General features: G+C 32.2%; 1 protein-coding gene across 3 annotated transcripts in view; it reads left to right on the plus strand.

Moving 5' to 3' along the window:
* The window catches only part of LOC108905746 (phosphoinositide 3-kinase adapter protein 1), a 140,464-nt gene that overhangs the window by 42,298 nt on the left and 79,253 nt on the right, over window positions 1-18,913 (plus strand). For 2 of the 3 annotated variants that reach the window (XM_018708753.2, XM_018708752.1), the window contains exon 2: window positions 889-1,027. In XM_018708753.2, the coding sequence (XP_018564269.1) occupies window positions 1,018-1,027 (10 nt within the window). In that variant the 5' untranslated portion in view covers window positions 889-1,017. Of the gene's footprint in view, window positions 1-888; window positions 1,028-15,388; window positions 15,521-18,913 lie in introns of those variants that run through there. The other variant, XM_018708755.1, reaches the window with a different exon arrangement.

Raw genomic sequence — 18,913 nt, forward strand, 5'->3', positions numbered from 1 at the left:
AAATTCAATACAAGCCTTTTCTTTAGTTTGACCTTAAACGACCTTCGTGAAAGGCCTTTTCTTTACTTTGACCCTGAAATGATCTTGACTTGACCGAAATGTGACCTTGTAAGGCTAAGCTTTCCCCGAATTCAGTTCCCCCCTCCCAAACAAGTCTTTTCTTCAGTTTGACCTTGAAACGACATTTACCTGACCTCCAGGTGACCTTAGATAGCTAAGTTATCCCCGAATTCAGGTTCAGTGATCCAAAAAGCATTGTACCTACTGGTCAAAATTACAACTTTCTGGAAAAACGACCCTTTTAAAAAATAAAATTATTAGTAGAATATAACCCCTCTTCAGAGTACTGTTTGTAAAAAAAAATTGGCTTGCGGAAAATGGGACACACTGTATATTATCGATTATTGCTGTGTCAAAACAATTAAAATAATATATTCAAAAGTATTATTTACATCAGTTGTTCAGACAATTTGAACTATCTCACATACTTTTGTCCTATGTGAAAATTTTTGTCAAATTGTGACGTAGAATCCACCATTAAAGTTTGGTCAAGTATTTTAGTTACACTCTCTACAAAAAATGTAGGGATGATGTAAGTTTTTTCTTTCTTTTTAATTACAGATGTTGAGAAATAAATTTCTAAAGTAACAACAGAGCTTTGTATAGAATTTGATTCGAAAAGGCCTGTATACATTTAATTAAAAAAGTCCTGCATAACTACCATTTAATTTAGAAAGGCCTTTATACATTTGATTAAAAAAGTCCTGCATAATCGAAGTTGTGATTGAGATATAAAGACGGCTTAGCAAACAAAAGAATTAATAGCTGCGATGCCTCGATTTACGTCTCGAGATTAGAACAATAAACGACGACTGTCTCTTGTTTCAGAGCCTGCCCGATGACCGTCAGCCGTCCCAGAAGGGGAAGTGTTAATGTGCCTTCCTAGTCACGTCCAGCAGCCTCTAGTAAGGCCCCAAGGCAGTTAGTTACGTCCACTACTCGACTCCAACAACAACAATGGACTTCGGTACGTGAATTATCAGATTATTATTCGGATTTCTTCTTTTACTCATTGAAATTTATTAACATCCCTTCTGCCGCGGCGACAGCGCATGAATGACAACTAGCTGCTCGCTGAGGCCGAATCTCTGAGGTCGAATTATTTAAATCGGCTCTGGGGCCCGTTTCTACGGCCGTCCCGAGGGGGGCATACATTATTTATGTGAGAGTTTTCGTGGCCGAGTACGTGAAAATCACCGGTCCTCTCGGAGCGAACGCGAACTGAAATTATGGAAAATCAAATATCTGGTTCTCCGCTACACTTGGGGGAATCCAGGTCAGAATTATCAATTGCCTTTCGGTATCTCGTCTGGCGGAGGTAGCCTTGTGGAAATTATCCTTTTTCAAATTGAATTTCGTCGCAGGGAAGTAGCTCATCCGTCCAATCCGCCAGGATATAGTGTATATGTCAATTTAAATAGGATTAAGGACTGTATATGAAATAGGCAGGGGATAATAATAGACGCGATTGCTTTATAAACATTGTTAAGATGGCATACACAAGGCGTGACGTAAGTGAGTAAGAATATTTTAGGAGGCCGTTCATCGACTCATTTTAAGAAGAAAAATTCATTCATATAAACCCTTCGTTTGGAGGATATTAATTTTTTGACGCAATATTTTGAAGATATTTAATGTAGACTGATGAAACTTGAACCAGTGATATTTCGTTACACTATCATTTTATCGAAAGAATATAGTCCAGACGGTATCTGTTTCAAAAAGCCATATTTGGGTGAATCGTATATCCACGGAGATTTTTGGCTTTTTGACTTTCAAATATCACTAGAAATGAAAATTTTTCTATGCGCATAGAAAAATCGTGGGCTTAACTTTTGGCGGCACAATATGTTAAAAAAATTCGAAAAATGTCATATTTTTCTTCCTATTTAATTATGTCTTTTCAAGAGTTGATTTTAGGCGAAAATGGAAGAGGAAAAAGATGTTTGTAATTAAATTTTTTACAAAACATGACTAGTTTCAAATCGAATGAATCATGATTATTATGGTAAAAATCGAAAAATTCACAAAAATGGGGTTAAAAAGCAATACTTTTTAGGGAATTTTTTTGGGGTATTTAAATTGGATATAGGACCTTTATACTTGGCTCAAGAAAACTTCATGTTATGTAGACTCTTCACACAAAATTTCATCAAAATCGGTTCGATAGATTTTGCATAATAATTTTGCAATCCAGACTGAAAAAAAATTTGCAAATTTTCAAAATTTTGCACAGCAAAAACCAAGGCCCTTAGATACTTTAATCACATATGGAAGGGGTCTCAAGCTTTCAATTTTTTTTTTGAAAAATTCGAATCCGTCAATTAGGAGAGCTCTGGCGCTTGTATAAACATTGGTCGAATTTTTGTACTTATAAACAATTAGAATAACTTTGTGAATATACAATCAAATCAAATTTTTTAAAACAGGTATTAAAAGTTCTTGGAAAGACGCTTCTTTTAAAAAAAAAATGAGAAAAATTTACAAATAATTCTTTCCGGTGTTGCCAGATTTCTGCAGTAGCTACTAAAACGATATTTTTTTAAATGGCAACACAAAATTATTTGTAAATTTTTCTTAATCAAGTTATTTCCTACAACTTTGCATTTGGAAGTACTAGTCTATTACTTTAAAAAAATAACACTGTCAATACAGGTTGTAGAGTTTCTTTTCCTAACGGTATATACGTGTATCTATTTCTTTCAAGGTCGTATTTTTCGAATACGAAATAATATATTGAAATGAAAGATTCTTTTTTTAATATTAATTTTTTTTTTGTGATTAAAGTATAATTCAAATATTATTTATTGTTTGAAATATAAGCAAATGAGAAATTAACTCATTATATTACTAATTTTCGTCATATTTTGAAAATAATTGTTGTTTAAACAATTTCAGAATATTTAAATAAATTTGTTTTTGATCTTTAATAAACAGTATATAAGTTAATGCACTTACCTTTGATACAATAGAAAAATAAAGTTGATAAGTAAAGGAAGTTTATGGGACTATTGAAAGACCAATAATTATTAACGATAGGCATTTGAAAATACACTAAAACTAAAAAAATCATCAAAATCGGACCTCTAGAAGGTGAGATATTAAAAATTTTTAAGCACATCGCGATTTTGAACTCGCCGATTCAATTTCGAGCAGGCCGAAGCGACCGCGCTCTCTGCTTTTAAAACCTGCTTTAAAAAATTTGATTTGACTGAATATTCACAAAGTTATTCTAATTGTTTATAAGAACAAAAATTCGACCAATGTTTAAACAAGCGCCAGAGCTCTCCTAATTGACGGATTCGAATTTTTCAAAAAAAGTTTGAAAGCTTGAGAGCCCTTCTATATGTGATTAAAATTTCAAAGTATCTAAGGGCCTTGGTTTTTGCTGTGCAAAATTTTGAAAATTTGCATTTTTTTTTCAAAATCTGGATTGCAAAATTATTATGCAAAATCTATAGAAACGATTTTGATGAAATTTGGTGTGAAGAGTCTACATAACATGAAGTTTTCTTGAGCCAAGTATAAAGGTCCTATACCCAATTTAAATACCCCAAAAAAATTCCCTAAAAAGTATTGTTTTTAACACCTTTTTGCGATTTTTTCGATTGTTACATAATAATCATGATTCATTCGACTAGTCATGTTTTGTAAAAAATTTAATTACAAGCAATTACTTCCTCTTCCATTTTCGCCTAAAATCAACCCTTGAAAAGATACATAATTAAATAGGAAGAAAAATATGATATTTTTCGAATTTTTTTAACATATTGTGCCGCCAAAAGTTAAGCCCAAGTTTTTTTTTATACGCATAGAAAAATTTTAATTTCTAGTGATATTTGAAAGCCAAAAAGTCAAAAATCTCCGTGGATATACGATTCACCCAAACCGAAATAGATACCGCCTAGTCTAATAAGGGTCTATCATATGATGGCACCTGAATTTGAAAATTTCGACAATCACAAGCAAAAAAATTGGGGCAAATTTTAGCCGACGACCCACCCAATTGAGACGCCCCACAGTGAAATATTGGACAAAATTCTCTCCACTCGCCAAGTTTTATCGTCTTTTCTTTCTCGTGGTAATCTGAATTTTCATTTTCCGGCGAGGTTTTCTCGAAAAACCCCTTTTTTAATGCTTAGGGAGCGCCCCAACCTCAATGTCGAAGAAAAAATTTTCAAATACTCGATGTTCAGTTGTAGAAAAAATGTTTAAAAAGTATCTGCTATTAATAAAATTCGAGTTAAACAAAATTTCAGGGTCTTTAGGTTATGTTTTCAGTTTTGACTAAAGGTTTTAGCGATCGCGATGATGAACACTCAACAAAAATACATTTATACTTTTTATTAAAGAAAATAATTTTGTGACACTTTTTTTCACTCTAATGATTTGATTTGACAATCTTTCCAGTTTTGAGGTTAGGTTATTGGGTTAAGGTGTCAGATTTGGGTACAGTATGACACAAGGTGTGTGCTCTAGGAAAAATTGTTGATCGAATCTCTGTACAATAAAGATATTTTTCATTTTTTTTATTAATCCTTAATTTAGTGAGTTTAAACTTAGTTAATGTTGGTTTTGAGATTAGGTTTTTTAGATTCAAATTCATGGTTTGGGTATAACATGTAACGTAGGGTTCTATTGAATCTATTTCATACTTTTGGCATGTAAAAAAAACTTTTTTTCCAATGTAAATTTCGTTTAAGGCTTTTAGGTTAGAATTAATAATTTTGAGGTCAGGTTTTTGAAGAAAAACATCAGACATATCATCAAGGGTCATAATAATCAATTTTATTAATAGCAGATACTTTTTAAACATTTTTTTTCTACAACTGAACATCTTTTCTTCGACATTGAGGTTCGGGCGCTCCCTAAGCATTAAAAAAAGGGTTTTTCGAAAAAACCTCACCGTAATATGAAAATTCAGATTACCACGAGATTATTAAAAAAAAATCATGAGACTATGAAAATTGGCGAGTGGCGAGAATTTAGTCCAATAATCTTTGAAAAATTTTTTAATAAATATTTCGACTTTTAATGAGCGTTCACGATGTCAAAATTCATAATTTTCCTTCAACCCATTTCGGAAATATTAAAAAAAAAATGAATTTTTTGAGACCCCATATAGGGGGGCGTAGCTCCCTTAGGAAGCATTTCTCGACCCGTGTATATATGAAAAAATATTCTTATTTTTGGCAATAGACTCAAGTGGTAAATTATTGGACACTAATTATGAGACACCCTGTATCGAATGATAATATCCAAAAACTCGATTGAACTGACGCTTAGTTGGCAAATTGCAAATAAGTTGCTTTTTCACTTTTTTTACTACCCTTGAAAATCTAGAAGACATTAACTGTATAATAAAGGTTGAATGCGGAAAAGTCAGTTTTCGGAAATTAATATTTTAAAAACGATGGATGTTGATGTTTATGAAAAAGAAGGTCAATCCAAAGACCAACATATGTGCTAAAGGCCAATTTATTTAACTTGGGAGGAAACATATTTCGGATTTAAAAAATAAAAAATTAAATCGAAAATGGCTTATTTTTTTAATAGAGTGGAAGAGGTATTTTTTCTTATAAATACAATTGGTTATCAAATGCAGCTATCGAAGTTCCTAAAACAGTTAGTGGTCTCGAAATTCTGTGGTTCTTAGTAAAAGTAAATCAGTCTCTAATCAACATAATTTTATACAAGTTCAGTGAAATTTTACCTTTGGTTAGTTAAATATCTAGCACAAGTTTTATCAGTTTCCGTCAGATATCTTCAGATGTATTTACGTCATTGTTACATTTTCAAGTACCTTAAAAACCATCCGTTTAGAAATAGGTTCTCTAGTGAGGGTTATTCCATATTCCTGATGATAATTTATAGATGTATGTTTTCCAGAAATGCTTTTATTTATATGTGAAATATTTACAATTTTCATCCTAGCAACCTTTTGTAATTTGATGAGGAAGAACTAGGTGGATACACATTTACACGACAGTTCATAAGAGCTTTGCTTTTCTTCTTAAAATGATCCACTGAATCGTCTTCTAGAATATTTTTACGTACTTAGATTGCACCTTGTGATGTGTGGAAAAAAATAAGTTATTTTAGATTCGTTGCTATTGGTCAATATGATGGTCTCATCATAACTAAGGATGTCGACGACTAAAATTAATATACCTAATTAAATCACTTGATTTTCTGGATTTTCTTTAACCTGTTTCATAATTTAAAGGAAACTGATTACACAAAAATAATAAATGCAATTATAAAAACCACTACATCACAGCGACCTTGCAATAAAAAATCAAAACCAAACCCTTATGTGCTTACGTACTGTAAATAGGTACATTATAAATTGAATAGCTACTTGTTAAATTACCTGACTCTTCCAGTGCTCCAATGTTGCAAACATAAATTAGCATTAAATATAATTATATAACGGTAAAGAATTATACTAAAGATATACTCGTATGTGCCTAAACATGTCCTAAACGGTATTTCTTCCTCTTTCCAAATCATATCCTTACCCAACTATATACCGCGCGTGACACATGATGGTAATGTTACTGTCAAAACTTCATTTCTTCCGGATCAAACAATCTTTTGTTTTCAACAATATTTTGAAGTGCCATATATGGTCCTTCTTTAATTAAGAAGTCATTCACCCAACCAGCGATGACTGAGTACTGCGGTTAACGCCCGTCATTTTTCTAATATGGAATCTAATGCTTGAATTTTAATAATGCAAAAAATATTTTCATTCTCCGCAAAAGGAAGCACTTCGGACCACACCAATTTAGTTATTTTGTAATAAGGACTTTTTCGCATAGCATATTCCTAACCAAAGTCTTGGGACAAAGTTTAATAACTTGCATAAATTCATATCTACTACGAATAAAGTAGATACATATATATAATACATATATATACATATATATATGTATACATATATATACATATAATATTATAATACATATAATTTTATTCAGTATTTGCGGTTTCATTATTAAAATGCACCGAATGGTATTGAATGTCTACTATGGTAAAGTGTCTCGAATCAAAGTCTACTAGATCAATAGCTCAGATTATTGACCACATAATACCTTTTCATAAACTTGAAGCTTATGGATTAAATTATAAATGTCGAGTCGTCTGCATTTCATCACCTATAATAAATTTAAATCAAGTCACTACCACTTCATTTATGGAGTACCCCAATGGTCTCATGTAAGCCCTCTTCTCTTTTCTCTTTTTATTAATAATCTCACTTCCTTTCTTAGTTATCTTCTTTGTCAAATTTGATCATTGATAAATGCGTTCATCTTCAAGTGTAAGTTAATCTCGATATATTTATCTAAGTGCAAAGTTTTTTCTCACGTGAAATGAATACCATTCAACTATGAGGTTAATTTGGACATTTTGACACGAATGGATATAATGTACTAAAGAACTTAAGCATTTACTTTGACGACAAATGGATTTTATCAAATTAAATTCAGGTTATGATAAAACAAGGTCATGACGTTCATTGTTGTGTTTTCTAGAATATTTTTAGAATTCTCTGCTCTCTTATTCATTGGTTGGGTTACTTTGTTTAAGGTTTACATAATTTTAATTAACTATGTGCAGACAAAGTTATCTAAATTTCTATCTAAAAACGGACATGTACATAATAATCTTTAGTGCCAGGAACTTTTACACCAAATAGTTTTGACAATAAGACTTGCTAGTCGCGCTCCACTTATATTTTGTTTTTGTCGGCATCAGTAATGCCGATTGTACTATTCAATAACTCTTAAGACGGGCTATTATAAATATGTATGTTATTTCTTGATATTTTTATTGTAGCATTCATGGCTCTTATTGTTTTGAGAAACCTTACATATGTAGTTACATATTCATCTAATACTTGTATGCCTTTATACAGTATGTTCACAGATGTAGTTGAAAAATTTTTTCTATGAAATAAAAAATTTTTCCCTCGTTTCAACTTCATCCATAAACAGAGTATATAGTTCAACTGTAGTTTGAATTGTTTTCTATTACTTAAATTTAAGTGGTGTATACACTATTACGAAAAATAATATAAACAATTAAATAAACTAGATCAAAAAAGTAAAAAACGCTAAAATTTCAGTTAGGACGTTTTAAATAAGCATAATGAATATCAAAAGTCAAGTTTTAAGTCATACAGATAAAGAACATGTGTCGCGTGTTTGTAACAACTTGTAAATGCATAAAACGTGGAAATTATGACCACCAGTGTTTCCCCTCCCGTCGCCCTCTTGCTCTCCTAGTCGTTAATAAATTCAAACCACAGTACGCCAAAATATTTAGCTACTAATCGAGTTATCTCATATCTAGGCATACCAGACGTTATTCACTTGAAAATGGCATCTAATTATGAATGATACTCAGCCCAAGGTTGCGTAATTTACATAACAACTAACTGACATACTTTTTTAGTATGTAGATATAATTCCTCGCTTACAGCAAGCAAGTACAGTGCGTTGTTTGTTCTCAAATACATTGTATACATACACTGTACGTAATGAGCAAAGTTTAAAACAATTCTATTTGGCAGAGGAATCTTTTTTATGAAAAATTTGCCTGCCTAGGAACTCCAGAAACGGTGACGTTTCCATTATATGCTGAGAGATTTATCCTGATGTAATTATTTTTCTGGGTAATGACCCTGAATACCTATAATCTAAAACTTTACCCATAACTTTTAATGTACTATGTACTTTTTCCATTATCCTTCTTCTAACATTCGTTATCCTCCTTCAAAATTTACTTGGCATGTCCATTTTTATTCGAATTTTTCTCAATTTTTTGTTAATGTCTACAAGAAATTAAAAAACTAACATACAGAAACAATTGAACATCGCGTTTAAAATGATGGCTCAAACTTGACTTAACTTTTTAAATAAAACTTTAGGATATTTTCACATATTCTATTAGAACGCCTCCTAAAATTGCACTGTTAAAAAGTTTGATATGGGTCTATATAACAGTAAGAGAAATATTGCCAAAGGAATCTGCCATAAGTGTAATGTGTTAGAAAGGTATTTGTTTGCTTATTGTACCACAAGAAATATACAAGGTGTTCCACTCAAAAATCTTACATTTGGGTAGTGGTTTTTTGAATGCGATTTAAAATATACGGAAAATAGTCTATCATACTCAGCATTTTTTTGTTGAAGAAATAATAATCACGATAACGCTACAGTAAAAATACAACAGATGGTCAAGTACCAATCGAATTTTACGACTCTTTTGGTTAATTCTATGAAATACTTTTAGGGGATAGCGTTGTTAGAGCATCCTATTTTCATTTTCAAATTAACATATGTATAATAAAAGTTTCTCTTTCCTCTGCTCAGCATTATGTTTGTGGACTCGTTATTTTTCATCTTTTAGTTGCCTTCATACTGTCTTGAATATTAGATGTTCTTTCAGTCGTTTATTTGGAGTTTTATCTTTTTCTTCAGTCAATTGTAAGTTTCTAGCATGTTCTTATTACAGAAGATATCAACCAATATATCCAAACAAAACCCGGTGAAATAAACGCGTTTCTTGAAAAGAGTGATAGAGGCTACAAAAATGAGTAACTAATAATTAAGCGAATGATGGTCTAAATGTTTTGAGAAAATTAATTAAGAAAACTAACCATAAATGTAAGGCTACCCTGTGCATCTTGTGCACGTGCGTTGTGTGCTGAAGTATTACTTAACCGGCGTATAAACTGTTTTCTGAAGAACTTCAAGAACTAGCAGATATGGTGTTAATGTATGAAGAATGTCAGTACAAATTTGACCTTCGTTTGGAAGCACATAGAAGTAATTTATTCGTTTAATTTTTGTGTTACTTTCAAACGAGATTTAATTCAGCAATTTCGAATAGATCAGCGATTTCTCACAGCGGCGCGCGGCAACTTCTAAATCACAGGTACAGCTGGATACCGCACCAGGGACGGTTTTAAATTTATTTAAACCTTCATGAGAATGATTTTCTTCAAATGTTTGTCAATTTTCTTTTTCCCTGATGACGACAGAATACTAGAAAAGGAAAATAAATGTTTATATTGTGTTAAAGACTCTAATTTATCCCCCACCATATTTGTTTCATTATTTCAGAGTCAAACGTAGATCATAATTATCATCCGTTCCCAGGAACTGCAAATACATTATGCTGCGATTAATTTCTAGGTATTTTGCAGATGGTAAAACAATTACGCCAATTGTAGCAATCATTATTTGAAACATTGCGCCAATGAATGCTTTTGCTTCATTAGCAATTAGATTTTTGGTCTGTACAATAACTACTGACGTGTGTTACATGATTTGTTTTGCGGGATATTGCAGCAGACAGTTTTGAACCGTTTCATATTACTACACCCTAAGAGGGTGAACATTTCCGATAGTTGATGCAACAAGCCTAGTTGCATGGAAAGGAAATTGAGGCGTTCTATCATTACAATGTGCCATTCCGCCCCTGTGACGACGAAGATGCCAGATTTCTGAGTACTTACCGATGCAATCCGAGTTACATCGCTGGATTAATGTTTACAAACAAGCTGTTGGATGCGTACAGAACGTATTTCAAAGATACGATGGACGATGTCCGTTGAGTCTATAAATATTAATACTACGACGGAATCGTCGAATGTAAAAAGCTATTTCGGGAGACAATGGTGGGAAGGTCGCCGGAGATTTTTTGTATTTATTTTTCGAGCGGGGGACGATGGCCGAGGCTCATTTTAATTTTTGCATGGGAATTTCGTACGTTGGCGAATTTCGTATAGGACGTCAGTGACGGCTGATCAGATTCCATCCCCAGGGGATCGAGCTGATTTGTCTCTTCAAGCGCTTTTGATTTGATGATGATTGATGATTTCTCCAGGCTTCCTTTGTGAATTCCAAGTGGTATTTTAGAATTCATATGTGAAGCTCAGTTTTTTAGTTATTAGTGGAAATAGGTATGAAGAAAGTTTTTCATATTAAGGGGGCGATTTTAAGAGTATAATAAGTCAGAAACAATATCTCTTCACTGTACACTGTATGTTCTCCCGGGTAGAAGACAGTTTACAAGCTGACACTATCGGATGGTTCAAATTGGACGGTTTTCAAGGGTTACTGCGAATCTGTCATAGATAGAGCAAATGTCATAAACGAGTCCAGAGCTCTTTTTTCGAGAAAATAACAATGGCGCAAACCGCATCTCTCTGACTGTTATAGTCTTTCCGAAGTCAGTTAAACATGTAAAAAAACGCCTGGCAATAAAATTTAATGAGTTTCATAGACGTCCCTAAAAAGTTTTCTGATAAAGGTTAAAAATTATAATAATTTGTATATAATGTGCAGAAAATTTCTATTATATGTTCATTTGGAGAGATACATTCGATAGCATAAAAATAAATGTGATAATGTTTTTAGTTTTTGTGATATGACCACAACTTTTTTTTATATGAAACATCCTGTATTTTATTTCAAAAACGAAAAGAGGGATAAAAATGCATTCAAAGAATATATGAGTTACTTTTATTTTGTGTGTAGATTTGCGAAAAATATAAAATTATCAAAATACCAACAATATTTAAGTTGGTATTTTGAGAAGGCTTTGAAAACAAACAAGTTTGACGTTTAACAGTATTAGAAGCGTGTTAACACAAATCAAAAATGGTTCTTTACTCAAATAAAGAAAAATACAATTTAATAAAAAGTTTTAATCTAAGAAATGAAAATGCAGATTTAGCAAGGGATATCTATTTTCAGTTGTAGGTACTTAATTATAATTTGAATGGAGTAAAATTAACGTAATACGTTTGACATGCATTTATTAAATTTTAAAAAATTAAAAATTGAACTTGAATACTTATGAATCTTAAAATAAACCAAGGAACAAAATTTACAACGAGCTAACCGAGAAGAGCAGGAAAATGATGTTCCACAGTGTGTTAGACAAAATCCTAATACATCTAGATAAATAGAAGTAGGTAGTGGTGTTAAACGGAATACTACATGCATTTACTCTATGACAGATTCGCAGTAACCTGACCAATTTGAACCACCTGGTACTTTCAGGAAAAGAAAAACAAATTTTTAATTCTTATGTTTATCATTATATTTCCTGAAGTTCGGATATAAAGAAAAAAAGGTACGGTACTATAAACATAATCACACCCCGTAGAATGCTTTTATGAGACTATTAATACATGAATTAATCATAATTATTGGGAATTTTTTACAAAATTCATGACAAAAGAGGAATGTTTACATAGGTTACCATTGAGGATTTTTCCCGACATTTGGAAAAACTGTTTTAAAAAAGATGACAAATCTGATGTTCTCAGTTATAGCCCATCAACAATTTTTTTCTAAGGTGTTTGAAATCGCTCTTCATAATTTACTTTCTTCAAATATCCAAGGAGTAGTATCAACATGGATTTATAAAAAATTAGGTCAATTATGTGACACGGTGTATTTTTGAATACAAATAACCAAGTTGGTATCTCATGTATTGAAGTTTCGCAGGCGTTCGATGTGTTAAACCAAATTGATGTTGCGGTTGTATGTCGAAGTCAGTATTAGGTTACATTAGGTGTACCTCAGAAATCAATTTTAGGACCTCTATTGTTCATAATTTATATTAATGATATAGTTCAACAATACAGCTTACGATACTGACGAATTTGTAACATTCTCTAACTCTGTGAGTGAGCTATGGTTATTCTAATATTCAAGTGTATATGGTACTAGACTATAGTATACCAGTATTGTGTAGAATTCTTTTAATTCGTCATGTTATGATTTCCTATAGGAAACATCCTAGATGTTTCAGAGATTGTGATATTTTCTCCTAACCCTGTATCTCGAAAACGAAGCGAACTACGACTAAGTTCAAACGAAACTTTTTGCTTAAAAAAATTGTTCCTGGTGAAGTTTCACCTTAAAGCTTATTTTAAATCGTAGAAAGAATTTACCTAGCTTCATTCCTAAATTAATTTTAAAGCCACAATTCGGTTATGGGATGCGGCATATAACAGTCGGCAACGCCTTTTCATAAGAATTTAAATATGTAGTAGTGTCCGTTTTCCAAAAACGCTTGTTTCATATTTATAAACTCTCTGATTTATATGTAATTACTTTCCGTGTGAGCGGTGGAAGTCAAAATTAAACATTCCTTTAAAACATGAATAGTTTTAATAAGGAAACGTGTATTAGAATTTATATAGCGGATTATAAGAGCTGAGGTTGTCTATAGAAACTATTAAAAGTAGGCTTTTTAATATTTTCAGCTTTTGTTTCCTCAATAGAGTGAGACTTAACAACATAAATTCTGAACCTTCCATTAAATACGTCATTCCAATCAGGTTCATGGCGATTATAGTTTGTTTATGGCATATTTATTTGATGAAGGGCTAAGTATGTCTTTTTAGGTATAGAAGCTCACATAAAATGATCCAACAACAGTAATAAAACGTGGTATCTTGATTTTTGTATTCTTATCTTTACTGTGAACAATTTCCCATATATTTGGAAAGTTTTTCTTTTCTTCACTTGCCAAGTCATGTGAGCCGCGTTTGACACCAAACTAATTATAGAATACCATGCAAAAAATTATTTACGACCTAGTGGACCAATACAGGTTTGCTTTGACGACCAACGCGCCGCAGTCGATTCTACATCAGTCGAACTGGTCTATCAATACCGGACTCGTCCAATGACTATTCGAGTATAAATTACGAGACACATCATGGCTAAAGCATAGGAAGAAATTTCAAGAGAAGTGCAGACGGTCCTGTGCTTTTAAGATTCACAGGTTCCGATTGATATCGTAACAACTATACTACTATACTACTCGCTGGTGAATCAATGTCTTTAGAAACTTATGATAGGTTTGTTTCTACAGCAGTTGGGGACTAATTTTAAACTATCAGAGATGTTTGACCAATTTATTCGAGAGATACATGACTTCAGCCATTTGACGCCGCAAAGAGAGACGAGGATATTCGAAGATGTGAACATCGTTTCCAGATAAAAAATTGTGTTTCTGTTACTCTTTTTCCTTTTGTAAGAAACTCCATTATCTTCAAACGATCTATGCATCTTCCTCTTTTCTGTGTTTTTTGGCTTGTTTTTCCTTATAAGCATCCAACAGAAGTACATAGGGCAACTGTTTGAAGTTTTCCAACAATTCATCAACTAAATTCTGGTAATCCCCACTCTTCTGCTTCCCCAAGAAATTCTGAATGACTTTCTTGAAACTTAGCCATGCTGCTCTGTCAGTATCATTCATTTTTGTGATACATTTTTCGTCTCTGAACACGGTACGGATTTGAGGACCATCCAAAATACCTTCTTCAATTTAACATCACTTATTTCCGGACATTTCTTTCCTAAATATCCAAAACAGTCACAATCTTTGTCCAAAGCTTTAACGAACTATTTTACGAGACCAAGTTTAATATGGAGAGGTAGAATCAGAATATTTGAACGATCAACTAAGGGTTCGCGGATATTTTTCAACCCTGGATGGAAATCTGTTCTTTTTGGCCATACTTTCTGTTTATAGTGATTCTTTCTGTCTATAGATATAAGAAACAGGGATGAATGGTGCAGTTGGCCTTCCTCTTGTTTTGAAAAGAATAATTTTTCACATTTTCTGTAGGTATTTCAATGAGGTTTTTGACGATTTAAAAAAAATTAATGGTGATGGAGCATTTCTGGCCATGTATTCAGATTCAACGCTTCAAAATACATACATAAGGATATATGGGTCTAATCTTTGGAACAGACCACTTTTCTTTTTTTGCGGGACTGTGTTATCACTCAAATACTTTTGAGGGTCTGTTTTTTTAATTTTTCAGACTTTTTTAATTTAATTAAATAATGTCTATGGAAAAAATAGTGCAAATGCGAAAAATGTTCGTACTTTGTTTGAAACATTCCTTCTCGCAAAATTGACAAAATTTTCGGATTCACCAAATGTGCTAACCCAGAGATCCCCCGCAAATGTCCTATTGCGGTCGCTACCTCGACTCCCGCACCGGCACCCAATTTTTCTTCTCGGAAGAACAAACTAGGTAGCTCTCATTAATTATTGATAGCTATTCGCGCGCCCGTCTCTTTCTATTTCTCGATAATAATATTAATGCCGGCATTAAATATACACTTAAAACATGTGACGGTCTTACAAAACAGCGATTTCGACCATATAAGGCGCGATAAATCACATTCGAAGCACGAGCCGATGATTTGCGTCTAACGCAAACCAAAACAATAATTATTGCGGAGGCGTCATTCCTTAGTCGCCCCGATGTACTTTGGACACGTGGAAGTCGGTAAATGGCAGTAGATAATTTTTTTTAACGACGATTTAGTCGACATCTCGTTGCGGGTGTAGATTTTTCGGAGTATACGATATAGTTTTCCTCGCTGACGAAACATAACGTGATTATCAGGTGAGCGACATCTATAATAAATGCATAGTACTACTTGACTAAATCTAACTTGGACAATTGGACAGAACAAGAAATTTATTGGGTCAATTTACAAATATTTTTATTGACCTTCTGTTAAGTTCCAGTGGACAGCCTTATCAAGACTTTGGTTTATAATTTTCTTCTGTAGTTAAAAATGTTCCTTCCTAAGAGAGTCATAGGTGAGCAACAGCTGTAAGAATTCAAGTGAAATATAGAATTACATTTATCCAACGCCAAGTAACTCAGCTATGTTTAACTCAGTTCTCTGCGATTCAAACTAATCATATTCCTAACGCAAGCTAAGAGATTTAAGGATCTTAGACCAGGAAATCTAGCCCGAAAATTACCATTTCCACTTTGAAAGCCCATAACTCCGCTGTTTATTAACGAATCGTGACGAATCTTTTTTCAAATTGAAGTTTTTTTAAGCTCTTTTAGTACATGTAATAAAATATTTTAAAAAAATTTATAAATTTACGACGTATTTAATTTTGCAACTAATGAAATTTTTTAAATAATTTCCCGTCACTATAAAATGCATTTTTTTGGAAAAAAAACAATGGAACTCGATAGCTTTTTGTTAAATCTACCAATAAAAAAAATCGGGTACCGCTCAGATTTGTACAGATCGTTAATTAGTCCATTTGTTTATAAGGCCATAACTCGCGAATTAATCCACTTCCGGCTTTCGCATAAATTATTTGTCTGCAGTGAGGTATGATTGAGTGTTATCCGAAGAAGCTTCTATGATAACATCGCGATTTATTATTGTTTATTTAAAATGGCATAATTAGCGGTTTTTTGCTAGTAACTTTTGACCGGATTGATATTTTTGACATTCGAGACGTAGTTTTGTAGATCTTTTAAAGGTGAACAAAAAAGTATTTAACCATTTCTTTGTAGAATCGTTAGAAAAAAAGTTACAGTCGAAAAGCGCGAATTTCTACTAAAACATGTTTTAAACAATGTACGTATTATTCTACACTATTTTTACTATCTGCTCACAAAAAAACAGCCTGACCGAAGACCGAACAAGTATTTTTCCACATCACCGTTATGTTCATCATAGTTTCATTAGTCTGCCTATCGACTTGATAATCCTTTTACTAGACAAACACATCAACATTTCTCTCAAATCACAAAACAAATTCTACATTTTCATTACACCACCGTTACTGGACTAAAGAGACGACGTTTATTGGGCAATCAATACCGATTTATTCTTAATTAATTCTTCCACTATTACTTTATGCCAAAGATAGGCACTAAGATCGTTCGAGTTGAATCAAAAAATTTTCATCAAATGCCGTCATATAAGCTTTTTGATACCAAATATGTAGATAAGTTACTGAATAAAAAATTGTTTATCGAATAGAATGCGCTAATGGAAAAACACATACCTGACGTATTGAAACCATTAAATAACGCTAAAAACCTTGAAACTATTATCTAATGTAGAAATAATTGACTTATCTTGGCTGAATTTCTTGTCTAAAGTGATGTTATAGCTGTTAGGAACAAAAATAGGAGGAAAGTAAGGTCTTTGAGGGTTTGCAACATCATTTAATGGGGGATTAAAATTATTAAAGTTTAACTTAGTCATTACAGTTATTTTTTATATACTTGTACAATTTAGAGTTAATACGAATTAATTTAATGCCTTTAAGATAAATGAATATTTAGATCCAACTATAATATACTGATAAAAAATATTGACTCTGTGAGGTCTGTTTTAGTTAAAGTGTTAAATCTAGTTTCAATTTATTTTGATAAAGTCGAAAGTAAAAGCAAACGGAGCCTCTCGCATTGATCAAGTCACTGGATTCGATTTGAGTTGACTCGAAATGGAGACAAGTACCTCATAGTGGTCTAATGCCAAGTCAAGTCTAGTTATTATGTCAAGTATGTACCTGAAAAATGCAGAAGATCTGACTTCCCTTGTTTCCATTTTAATATGGCATCTATTAAGAACCAGTAATTATAAACAATATTTGTATTTACAGGACAGAAATCCTAAATGTTAACTTTAATCTTTGCAATTAATATATTATAAAAATATAAATATACTACATTTATATTGCAATTATATAAATTTAGAATTATATAAACATTTCATCCCCACAACAATGTCTGATTATTTTCCTTCTATACGTCTTCTAATAGAATTGTTGCTTAATGATAGTAACTATTGAAACATTTAGTCCTAAAAAACTAATTCAAATGACGTTTTTTATAATATAAATGATTTATACAAATTTACTTACATCAGAACTGTACTGTTAAAAAAAAAATAACTTATGAATGAAAACTGACAACTTTTTCTTTAACGCTTTGGTAAGTAAGGGCAATAAGATTTTCCAAACTGCAAGCTAAGTGGTAATGATAAAATATCAAAGATATTAAGTTAATTAACACAATCTTGTCAAATAACGTCAAACAATGTTCTTTGAAACAAAAAATCTAGGTACGCAAATAATATCTCTAACCGCATAGACAAAATTGACAAGCATTGAATTATACCAACAATATTTAGTAAAATGATGTAGCCGAGATATTGAAATAATATAACTTTTCAAAGAAATAGATTTTATACTTGTTGTTCTGGCTTCACCTTTGACAAAAATCAAATATTTCGAAAACTAATCATGTTAGCCTTGATTTTTTAGAGGCATAATGTCGGTCCCCTGATTACGCAACTTTACCCCCATTAAAGCTAGTCTGTATCTCCTACCGTTTTCGAGACCCCTGTAGTGAGAAGCGAATTTGTAACAGCCTGTATAGGTTGTTAAAACATTACGCTGCATTGGCATGCCCAAAACAATATAAACATGTGGTCTGCTAGACCACTAGCGAAACGGTACACATACGCGTTATAATAACACCACACCTGGTGATAACGTGACTGTTATAATTATTTGAGCCAAAAAAGTCACTGTAAAGTCACACCGTTAATCATATATTTACGCAAAAATAGTAAAAACATATAAATATTAGGAAAAATACATAAAAAATAATAAAAATTAATAAAAAAATGTACACTCTAAAGCGTAATTCCACAATACGTATTGAATTAATTTACATTGTAAAAAAATAATTTCAAACATGTAGAGTAAATTTCTACAATTTTTATCAGAGCATTTTTAATGCTTATTATTTTAGATAAATATTACTAACTGTTCACTAGATATTGCTGATATAATTCAATGCGTGTTGAGGCATGTAGTCCGCAGAGTAGTTGTTTCCGTTAAGAATCTTGTTTCCGGGGTTAGACGTCTTCTACATTTCCGGATTTCTTTACATTTATTGATTTTTAGATTGACAGATTTTGAACTTATTTTTTAAAAAACTTGATCAAGTCAAGCAGTTACTGAA

This window comes from Anoplophora glabripennis, unplaced genomic scaffold (assembly GCF_000390285.2).
Source record: "Anoplophora glabripennis isolate ALB-LARVAE unplaced genomic scaffold, Agla_2.0 scaffold31, whole genome shotgun sequence".
Taxonomy (NCBI): Eukaryota; Metazoa; Arthropoda; class Insecta; order Coleoptera; family Cerambycidae; genus Anoplophora; species Anoplophora glabripennis.